The 12,166-nt window shown below is 41.8% G+C and overlaps 1 protein-coding gene across 1 annotated transcript in view; it reads left to right on the forward strand.

Moving 5' to 3' along the window:
- Positions 1–12,166, forward strand: part of LOC134929613 (dynein axonemal heavy chain 5-like) — an 837,675-nt gene that overhangs the window by 357,982 nt on the left and 467,527 nt on the right. Inside the window, exons 37-40 of the mRNA XM_063925200.1 lie at positions 2,512–2,778; positions 3,623–3,751; positions 5,839–6,054; positions 11,654–11,800. Of these exons, the coding sequence (XP_063781270.1) occupies positions 2,512–2,778; positions 3,623–3,751; positions 5,839–6,054; positions 11,654–11,800 (759 nt within the window). The remainder of the gene's footprint in view (positions 1–2,511; positions 2,779–3,622; positions 3,752–5,838; positions 6,055–11,653; positions 11,801–12,166) is intronic.

Below are 12,166 nucleotides of genomic sequence, written 5' to 3' on the forward strand. Positions count from 1 at the left end.
CACAGTATTGCAATGGTCTTTATATCTCCAATACATACCATATTGCAGGTAATAGCAAGGACAATAAATACCTAATAACATGAAATAACAGTTTACATGATATACCTATGCTCTGGTGTATAAACCTAGACTAGGCCAAGGATTAAAAAGTACATTACACTGTGATGAAACGAGTGATGAATAAAAAGGTTTCTCAGTCCAGGTCCATCTCGTTTCGTCACAGTCCATGTCACCACCCGACGGGGAATATAATAGTGTGGCGAAATATAAAAAATGATATCTATGGTGTGCGCTAATTTTCCCAAGGAGATGGCGATGATCATAAACCAATTACTAGTTTATAAAAAATGACAATCATTTAATGTTTAGACATCCATGGTTATAAAGTGACACAGTGCACATAACCTGGCTCAAAACAAACAGTGACATATAATAAAACGATGACATATAAAATGTAGATAAGTGATTAAAATTGTATTGCACAGACCCTTAATTTATAATCATAAAAGGACAGTCTTTGTGCAATTATTTTAAGAAGGGTGAGACTCCTGACTCATACCGTATGGGATATGTGGTGTGTGCCTTGATGTAAAAGGTTCCAGCCGGGCAGCCCAGCACCACACCACAAGCTTGGCCCAAATCGCAGACGGAAGCAGCGAAGACGGCAATAGAAGTCCAAAGAAGTCCCGAAAAACTTAAGAGTCCCACTCCTGGCACAACGCGTTTCGGATGTATTATCCTTTTTCAAGTGCTCTGATAATAGTGTGGCGAGCAAAGCTCACCACCGAGCCCAAAGCATGGCAAGCCCGGGAGGGGACTCGCTGCGCTCATTGCCAAGATTCCGTCTGTCTGGATTCCAGTGTCGGCCTCCTGACCGCTGGGATCCTGACAGCCAGTATTTCAATCCGAATCCTCTAAAACAATATATTGTCTGTTCGAGTGACAAACGATATATCTGTTGCAGATCGGCGGGTGTGTACACCTGATATGTCTGTGAATGACATCATTTACAGACATACTCAGTCGGCCCTGCTGCACTGCCGATGCAGATTTTTCTTGCAGATACTGTATATCGGCAAGACTGGCCATGTGTACAGGTGACCCGTCGACTGCCCATACACAGGCTGCAGGTACTGACATCCCAGGTTTGATGTCTGCACAGACATATCAAGCAGCCGATTAGACGTTATGTCTGCAGATCCGCTGGCATAGTGTGTACTCAGCCTTAGACTTTTACAAAGTATCATCCATATATTGGATGTTCCCATAAAGTAGCCCATGCAGAAGTGGATGCAGGACCTTGACCCAAGAAAAATCCTGGAAGATGCAAATCTTGGTTCCACTATAAGGCCTTGACAATGAAATCCTTTTGCAAAGTATAATCTAAATGCTTTAAGGACTTCTGCAACGTCTCCTGTGTCTCCACAAGTGGCCTAGAACATTGTATTTAGAAACTGATGAATACTTGGACATTTTATAATTTGTTGTTGAATGTTTTTAGGATATGTAAAATCAGCTGTGCAATCTGTAATTGATACAATCTACAGTTTAACGCAGGGGTATTTAAGCTGGTATTGCATGAAGGATACACTCGCATATTTTCTGCCATGGCTAAAGGCTCTTTGGCCCTGGTGCAAAGTGTGAGATAGGCCCAACCCTAATATTACCAACCTAACTTAGCCATTTTATCAGTACTGCAAAGCTCTCTGAGATGGTCATAATAGCCATATTGGTTACACTGGTGCTTCTTCGGTCAGAAGGAGAGAAAAGGAAACCGTTTTGTATACATGTTGTATTTGGGTCTCACAGTTAATACTTATTACTGATAGAACTTATAGTCAGTGTTTATTGTCCTGTAATTGTTACTCGTAGTGTGACTGTGTGTAGCTGGTAAAGTGGTCACATTGATGGGATTTGTAGCAGTAAAATATAACTGGCATGTTACAGATTGGCATGTTGTGGGTGTAGTATTGGTAAATGGCTAGGTGAATAATTTTGCTGTGAACAGAAAGTGAGCCTGCTGGAATAAAACCTTCTCAGGTTTATGACCGCGATTTACAGTAAGAATCACTGTAGTACGCCGAAGGGATTCCAAACATATTCTACCCAAATTGTCCAGTCTATGGCACTGTTGCTGATTAGTTGCTGTAGCAGACCAGATGAAATTCTGAAATCAGTTACTTTTAACAATAGTTTTAATATTATTTGTATGTATTTATGTTTTTAATAATTTGTATACATTAATAAATACATGCACATTAGTAATGCAATGTAACAATATAATACATAAATAAAATGTATTTGTTTCCAACAGATGTCAACCTAGCTTAAAAATGTATGCACCCTTTTGTAAATGAGCTACTACTGACCTACTACATGTAGAGAATTGATATATTTGTAAATGTTTTAACCAATTTGCATTAGTGGCTCTTTAACAGCTGAACATAAAATGCTTCACATGACATTACCATGAAAAGGCCCTGACAGTGGTTTTCATGTAACTCCTTTTAGGAGGCCAAGAGATTCCAGAACATTGATAAGTCTTGGCAGAAGATCATGCAGAGGGCTCATGAGACTACCAATATAGTTCAGTGCTGCGTTGGAGATGAAACATTGGCACAGTTGTTACCACATTTGCTGGAACAGCTGGAGATGTGTCAGAAATCCCTTACTGGATATCTGGAAAAGAAGCGTTTGGTATTCCCTCGGTTCTTCTTTGTTTCAGATCCTGCTCTCCTAGAAATACTTGGACAAGCATCAGATTCACACACTATACAGGTAAAAGTTGTCTCTATTTTGTGATTGGAAATAACGTGAACATGACATTTTTTTCTTTAAAACATTACCAAAAAAACATCAACACATTTTTTTTGGCTGAAATAAAACAAACATATCATTTTATATATACCAACTGGTAGTGGCAGCAATTGCTGCTTTAAACTCATCAGACATTTAACTGGGGTCTGAAGCACCGAATTTAATTTAACATTTAACTCTAGCTCACCCATCTAGTCAATTTAAAGGATTAAAGTGGGCGGGGATAGAGAGCCCTTTCACCAATCATATTACCAGAATGTACACATAATGGTAGACTATTTCAGGAAATGAGCTGATTCTGTGGGAGGCAGTGAGCTGAACATTTGTGTTAGTCAGCTCTTGGGACAGGGACAGTGTCATCATGGGATGACAAGAAAAGAGGCAATGGGGAATGCATTGACTAGGAGTAAGATGAAGAGGGAGCATAGCCCCCTAACAGCACTGTAGTGATGTGAGGCTCCTGTTAAAGTGCTACAGAGAAACTTATGTCAAATGTGTGTAATTTTATGTAAAATTGAGTTCAGACATCCAAATTGTTAAAATTCACCATACATACTTGGAAAATTGAAGCTGGCACTGCAGTGAGTGTTTCATGTCTGTGTGTAATAATGGTACATTCAGCTCTTTAATATGAGGGTGCCTAAGTTGAATGAGGGCATAATTAAAGCTGTATTGTCAATTTTACGTGTTGAGCTGTGTGGAAAACTCCCATTTATGTAGTGTTTGTCTATTAGTGGCTAAAAACTGAAGAAATGTAAAAAATAAAACCTCTGTGTTGTCTGTTGCCCTCATTTTTATTTTGCAGGCTCATCTCCTAAGTTTGTTTGATAATGTCAACAGAGTGGGCTTTCATGAGAAGAACTATGATCAGATTTTGTATTTTGAATCTCAAGAAGGAGAAAAAGTGAACCTAATTGAACACGTCAATGCACAGGTAAAATTGCGTACTAAAGAATAATATATTATTTTCTAAAGTTAGTATTATAATATGTTACCTCTCTGCCACTGTCCTTTGCTCCTATATTAGCATCCTTTCTCTATCTCTCTCTCTCTCCCTCCCTCCCTGCCATTGGTGCCAAGAGGGGGGAAGAGGACAGGGGGGAGAGGGTACTGTGTTGCTGGTCTGTAGTGTGACCAGGGACGTGCTTAAAATACATTTTTTTCTGTGTTTTTTTCTAAGGGTGCATGACCACGTCTTCTGTGACTAGGCCATGCCCCTTCAAAAATACCTGGGCGCAGCCAGGCTTTCTTTTGTCCTGCTGTCTGCACACCGCACTTCTTAACAAGCTGCATCTTTGTTACTGAAAGTGTGTATTCTTTTCTGTGTAAGGCTACCTATTGGCTTGTCTGCATTCAGCATATAGTAATACTGGGTTCAGTATGAAAAAACCGCGGCTGTCAGTATACTGACAACGGGATCCCGGCCACTAATATGCCGGCAGCGGGGCGAGCGCTAAAAAACCCCTTGCGGGTTCACTGCGCTCGCCACGCTGTGGTCACAGTGGCTTGCCACATGTAATATTCTCCCTCTATGGGTGTCGTGGACGCCCACAGATGGAGAGAAGCCTGTGGTGCCGGCATTCCGGAGCCGGCATTTCACCGCTAGTTGGGATCCCGACTAGCAATATTGTAACCGCTTCCCGTAATACTATGCTGCAGGCTTCATGGGGCAGCTGTAGGAAGGGTCCGCTTCTTTACTCAGGCAGCCATTTTGATACCGCAGCTAAATACTCCTTGGGCAGGTGTCATAAATAAGCACATCAGATGGCATTTATTGAGATTATTTATGTTCTAGTCATAAGTGGATAGAAAAAAAAAAAAAAAGAGATCACAGCTGGGAATATGTATGATAGCCGTGGCATAGCTTGTTTTATATATGAGACAAACAAAGCATGCTGTATAGCAGAGATTTTCAACCTTTTACAACTCGCGGCACACTGAACAAGATTTAAATATTGCCAAGGCACACTCAAATATAATGGTGATTCATGGTGCAGTTGCATGTCCTAGGATGTCATGTCGCAGCTTCTCTATAGATAACGCCTGAACCACATCTGAGAAAGCCTGAAGAGCCCAACACTGCCCGGGCCCAAAATTAGAACTGGCTCTGCAATCACTAAACCCACCAGTATTGATCGTTCCAGGGCCTCAGTAGCAGCAAAACACTGACGGGCCTGGCTCTGCTGCTATGGCGGCACACTTGGAGACTGCTCAGGGCACACTAGTGTGCCACGGCACAGTGGTTAAAAAACACTGCTGTATAGCATGTTAGTAATCACCTCTATTATAAGGTCATAGAACTGCTAAGTAACTTTGTATGTCCTTAAATAATACAGTAAATTATCACTAAACACTATATGATCATATATTTAATATGAATTAATAAAAGGGTAAACGCATAACACCAAGTACCTGCAAAATTCTGAAATCTGTATAATACTATATAGGCTAATCACAAAAAATATCTTTTCATCAAAAATAATGAAATAGGGGGAGATGTACTAAGCAGTGAAAGAGTGGAGAAGTTGTCCATGGCAACCAATTAGCATTGAAATAACGTTTATCATTTACACACTATTGGATTCAAATGTTTGAAAAGTCGGTTGGGTGTCTGTCTTTTTCCTGCCTATTAGATAGGAAAAAACAGACTCCCAACTGACTTTTCAAACATTTGAATCTCCCCCTAAAAATGTATATAGAGCAGCCGATTGGTTGCCACGGGCAACTTCTACAATGGTTCAGTTCTCCACTCTTTCCACTGCTTAGTACATCTCCTCCTTAGACACATTATGAATAATTAATAGGCACTAATAAAATGTATTTAATGTGATCACAACCTACAGCTTTGCATACTGTATGGCACACAGTTCCACCCAATTCTCAGAGCAGAAAAGAATGGGTAAAGGATCACTACCAGACAGAACTAGTATAATATTGGAGTGCAATAGTCAAAGTAGAACAGTGAAAATTACACTTGTGTATAAAGATTGAATGTTTTCTGACATAAATGTTTATTCATAGGGAAATGTGGAGTCGTGGCTGGGGCTTCTCCTTAATGGAGTGAAGAAGACTCTGCATACCATAATCAGACAGGCATCCATAACGATCAGTGACTCAGGATTTAAGCTGTATGACTTCCAGGCCATGTATCCAGCACAGATTGGTCTGCTTGGAATTCAGATGATCTGGACGAGGGACGCAGAAGATGCCTTAAATATTTCCAAAACAGACAAAAAGGTGTTTCATTGTTACTTTTGATATGAGAAGCTTAGCTCAAATCTAATTCATAGTGAAGATTTCTGGAAACTGTTACTGGCATATGTGAGCCAAGTGTGTGATGGCATTTTTCAGTTGTGTACGACATTGCTATTAGTTGTGATTGCTTCTTTGATCTATACGAGGTTCAGAGGGGAAATTGGGAGGTGACCTAAAGTCATTGAAAAAAGAGGAGGTGTCATGGGCATGTTATGGGAGTGTCATGAGTGTGTTATGGGAGTGTCATGAGTATATTATGGGAGTGTCATGAGTGTATGATGGTAGTGTCATGAGTATGTTATGGGAGTGTCATGAGTGTGTTATGGGAGTGTCATGAGTATATTATGGGAGTGTCATGAGTGTATGATGGTAGTGTCATGAGTATGTTATGGGAGTGTCATGAGTGTGTTATGGGAGTGTCATGAGTATATTATGGGAGTGTCATGAGTGTATTATGGTAGTGTCATGAGTGTGTTATGGGAGTGTCATGAGTATATTATGGGAGTGTCATGAGTGTATTATGGTAGTGTCATGAGTATGTTATGGGAGTATGGGAGTGTCATGGGCATGTTATGGGAGTGTCATGGGCATGTTATGGGAGTGTCATGGGCATGTTATGGGAGTGTCATGGGCATGTTATGGGAGTGTCATAAGTATGTTATGGGAGTGTCATGGGCATGTTATGGTAGTGTCATGGGCATTCTATGGGAGTGTCATGCGTGTGTTAAGGGAGTGTCGTGCGTGTGTTAAGGGAGTGTCATGGGCATGTTATGGGAGTGTCATGAGTATGTTATGGGAGTGTCATGGGCATGTTATGGGAGTGTCATGAGTATGTTATGGGAATGTTATGGGAGTGTCATGAGCGTGTTATAGGAGTGTCATGAGTGTGTTATGGGAGTGTCATGGGCATGTTATGGGAGTGTCATGAGTGTTATGGGACTGTCATGAGTGTATGGGAGTGTCATGGGCGTGTTATGGGAGTGTCATGAGTGTGTTATGGGAGTGTCATGAGTGTGTTTTGGGAGTGTCATGGGCATGTCATGAGTGTGTTATGGGAGTGTTATGGGAGTGTCATGAGTATGTTATGGGAATGTTATGAGAGTGTCATGGACATGTTATAGGAGTGTCATGAGTATGTTATGGGAGTGTAATGGGTGTGTTATGGGAGTGTCATGAGTATCTTATGGGAGTGTCATGGGCATGTTATGGGAGTGTCATGAGTATCTTATGGGAGTGTCATGGGCATGTTATGGGAGTGTCATGAGTATGTTATGGGAGTGTCATGAGTGTGTCATGGGCGTGTTATGGGAGTGTCATGAGTGTGTTATGGGAATGTTATGAGAGTGTCATGGGCATGTTATAGGAGTGTCATGAGTATGTTATGGGAGTGTCATGAGTATGTTATGGGAGTGTCATGAGCATGATATGGGAGTGTCATGAGTATGTTATGGGAGTGTCATGAGTATGTTATGGGAGTGTCATGAGCATGTTATGGGAGTTCATGAGTATGTTATGGGAGTGTCATGAGTGTGTTATGAGAGTGTCATGGGCATGTTATGGGAGTGTCATGAGTATGTTATGGGAGTGTCATGAGTATGTTATGGGAGTGTCATGAGTGTGTCATGGGCGTGTTATGGGAATGTCATGGACATGTTATAGGAGTGTCATGAGTATGTTATGGGAGTGTAATGGGTGTGTTATGGGAGTGTCATGAGTATCTTATGGGAGTGTCATGGGCATGTTATGGGAGTGTCATGAGTATCTTATGGGAGTGTCATGGGCATGTTATGGGAGTGTCATGAGTATGTTATGGGAGTGTCATGAGTGTGTCATGGGCGTGTTATGGGAGTGTCATGAGTGTGTTATGGGAATGTTATGAGAGTGTCATGGGCATGTTACAGGAGTGTCATGAGTATGTTATGGGAGTGTCATGAGTATGTTATGGGAGTGTCATGAGTATGTTATGGGAGTGTCATGAGCATGATATGGGAGTGTCATGAGTATGTTATGGGAGTGTCATGAGTATGTTATGGGAGTGTCATGAGCATGTTATGGGAGTGTCATGAGTATGTTATGGGAGTGTCATGAGTGTGTTATGAGAGTGTCATGGGCATGTTATGGGAGTGTCATGGGCATGTTATGGGAGTGTCATGAGTATGTTATGGGAGTGTCAGGAGTATGTTATGGGAGTGTCATGAGCATGTTATGGGAGTGTCATGAGCATGTTATGGGAGTGTCTTGAGCATGTTATGGGAGTGTCATGAGTATGTTATGGGAGTGTCATGAGTGTGTTATGGGAGTGTCATGAGCGTGTTATGGAAGTGTCATGAGCGTGTTATGGGAGTATCATGAGTATGTTATGGGAGTGTCATGAGTGTGTCATGGGAATGTTATGAGAGTGTCATGGGAATGTTATAAGAGTGTCATGAGCATGTTATGGGAATGTTATGGGAGTGTCATGAGTGTGTTATTGGAGTGTCATCATGGACATGTTATGGGAGTGTCATGAGTGTGTTATGGGAGTGTCATGAGTATGTTATGGGAGTGTCATGAGCATGTTATGGGAGTTCATGAGTATGTTATGGGAGTGTCATGAGTGTGTTATGAGAGTGTCATGGGCATGTTATGGGAGTGTCATGAGTATGTTATGGGAGTGTCATGAGTATGTTATGGGAGTGTCATGAGTGTGTCATGGGCGTGTTATGGGAATGTCATGGACATGTTATAGGAGTGTCATGAGTATGTTATGGGAGTGTAATGGGTGTGTTATGGGAGTGTCATGAGTATCTTATGGGAGTGTCATGGGCATGTTATGGGAGTGTCATGAGTATCTTATGGGAGTGTCATGGGCATGTTATGGGAGTGTCATGAGTATGTTATGGGAGTGTCATGAGTGTGTCATGGGCGTGTTATGGGAGTGTCATGAGTGTGTTATGGGAATGTTATGAGAGTGTCATGGGCATGTTATAGGAGTGTCATGAGTATGTTATGGGAGTGTCATGAGTATGTTATGGGAGTGTCATGAGCATGATATGGGAGTGTCATGAGTATGTTATGGGAGTGTCATGAGTATGTTATGGGAGTGTCATGAGCATGTTATGGGAATGTTATGGGAGTGTCATGAGCGTGTTATGGGAGTATCATGAGTATGTTATGGGAGTGTCATGAGTGTGTCATGGGAATGTTATGAGAGTGTCATGGGAATGTTATAAGAGTGTCATGAGCATGTTATGGGAATGTTATGGGAGTGTCATGAGTGTGTTATTGGAGTGTCATCATGGACATGTTATGGGAGTGTCATGAGTGTGTTATGGGAGTGTCATGAGTGTGTTATGGGAGTGTCATCATGGGCATGTTATGGGAGTGTCATGAGTGTGTTATGGGAATGTTATGAGAGTGTCATGGGCATGTTATGGGAGTGTCATGAGTATGTTATGGGAGTGTCATGAGTATGTTATGGGAGTGTCATGAGCATGATATGGGAGTGTCATGAGTATGTTATGGGAGTGTCATGAGTATGTTATGGGAGTGTTATGAGCATGTTATGGGAGTGTCATGAGTATGTTATGGGAGTGTCATGAGTGTGTTATGAGAGTGTCATGGGCATGTTATGGGAGTGTCATGAGTATGTTATGGGAGTGTCATGAGTATGTTATGGGAGTGTCATGAGTGTGTCATGGGCGTGTTATGGGAATGTCATGGACATGTTATAGGAGTGTCATGAGTATGTTATGGGAGTGTAATGGGTGTGTTATGGGAGTGTCATGAGTATGTTATGGGAGTGTCATGAGTGTGTTATGAGAGTGTCATGAGTATCTTATGGGAGTGTCATGGGCATGTTATGGGAGTGTCATGAGTATGTTATGGGAGTGTCATGAGTATGTTATGGGAGTGTCATGAGTATGTTATGGGAGTGTCATGAGCATGATATGGGAGTGTCATGAGCATGATATGGGAGTGTCATGAGCATGTTATGGGAGTGTCATGAGTATGTTATGGGAGTGTCATGAGTATGTTATGGGAGTGTCATGAGTGTGTTATGAGAGTGTCATGGGCATGTTATGGGAGTGTCATGAGTATGTTATGGGAGTGTCATGAGTATGTTATGGGAGTGTCATGAGTATGTTATGGGAGTGTCATGAGCATGTTATGGGAGTGTCATGAGTATGTTATGGGAGTGTCATGAGTATGTTATGGGAGTGTCATGAGCGTGTTATGGAAGTGTCATGAGCGTGTTATGGGAGTATCATGAGTATGTTATGGGAGTGTCATGAGTGTGTCATGGGAGTGTCATGAGCGTGTTATGGAAGTGTCATGAGCGTGTTATGGGAGTATCATGAGTATGTTATGGGAGTGTCATGAGTGTGTCATGGGAATGTTATGAGAGTGTCATGGGAATGTTTTAAGAGTGTCATGAGCATGTTATGGGAATGTTATGGGAGTGTCATGAGTGTGTTATTGGAGTGTCATCATGGACATGTTATGGGAGTGTCATGAGTGTGTTATGGGAGTGTCATGAGTGTGTTATGGGAGTGTCATCATGGGCATGTTATGGGAGTGTCATGAGTGTGTTATGGGAATGTTATGAGAGTGTCATGGGAATGTTATAAGAGTGTCATGAGCATGTTATGGGAATGTTATGGGAGTGTCATGAGCGTGTTATGGGAGTATCATGAGTATGTTATGGGAGTGTCATGAGTGTGTCATGGGAATGTTATGAGAGTGTCATGGGAATGTTATAAGAGTGTCATGAGCATGTTATGGGAATGTTATGGGAGTGTCATGAGTGTGTTATTGGAGTGTCATCATGGACATGTTATGGGAGTGTCATGAGTGTATTATGGGAGTGTCATGAGTGTGTTATGAGAGTGTCATCATGGGCATGTTATGGGAGTGTCATGAGTGTGTTATGGGAATGTTATGAGAGTGTCATGGGCATGTTATGGGAGTGTCATGAGCATGTTATGGGAGTGTCATGGGAGTGTCATGAGTATGTTATGGGAGTGTCATGAGCGTGTTATGGTAATGTTATAGGAGTGTCATGGCTGTGTATCGGCATGTGGTTAAAATGTCTTTCACAGCAGCGTAGCCACAGTGACCATTTAAGAAAGTTACAAGGGAGAGACTCAGCCAGGCATGGACAGCTTGAGTAGTTAATGTTGTATCGAAGGAGAGATGGGGTGGAATGTAATGGTGTCCGAGATCATAGGAGGTGGGGGATGACGGCTGATCTTGGACGTATTTTAAAGGGGCAGTGATTGCCCCTTTAAAAAACCTTTGAGATCGTCTGGCATCCTGCACCTTCGTCGATCCTGGACACCATTACATCCCGCCCCTGGGATCCACCAGCGCACCTGAGCATTGCTCAGATAAAAGATGGCATTGCAGGGATGCTCAGTCCATTGCACGGTAGTGCACATGGGGAATGATTACACTGGCATTTGTATATTTTTCTCCTTGTCAATACATGAGTAATTGCAGACGCTCATGAACTGCATTCACCTTTAGATCAGGCCTTTTGTATTACATTAGTGTGTACTGAATTTACTGATCGCTAAACATCATTGTCTCTTTCCTAAAGGTTATGCAAACAACTAATCAGAAATTCCTTGATTTGCTGAATGATTTGATTGACATGACAACACAGGATCTAACCAAGATGGACAGAACCAAGTATGAGACTCTGATCACCATTCACGTTCACCAGAAGGATATCTTTGATGATCTGGTAGGCTGCAATTTCCAATCACTCCAATTAAAATGAAAACATGACTTCTGTAAGCATTGTGCAAGTATAATGACGTCTATCATGCAAAAAAATCCTTCAACATATATGCATGTTAACCCCTTTGATATAAGGATGAATAGTACTTATATTAAGAACCCCAGGAGAGAAACTTACCTAAAAGTTTATAGTTGCTGTTGCTTGTAACCGGGATGGGGTGGGTCTTGAGGACGTCATCATGCTGCCGTCACAGGGACTTCATTAAGTTCGGCCCTTTCTAGGATAAACTTTCCAGAAACATTTAAAAGCCAGGAAATAGGTGGAAGAGCATTAAAAGTACATCCTGTAACTCAATACTCAGGGGAACCC

The sequence above is a fragment of the Pseudophryne corroboree genome, chromosome 5, assembly GCF_028390025.1.
Source record: "Pseudophryne corroboree isolate aPseCor3 chromosome 5, aPseCor3.hap2, whole genome shotgun sequence".
In the NCBI taxonomy this organism is placed as follows: Eukaryota; Metazoa; Chordata; class Amphibia; order Anura; family Myobatrachidae; genus Pseudophryne; species Pseudophryne corroboree.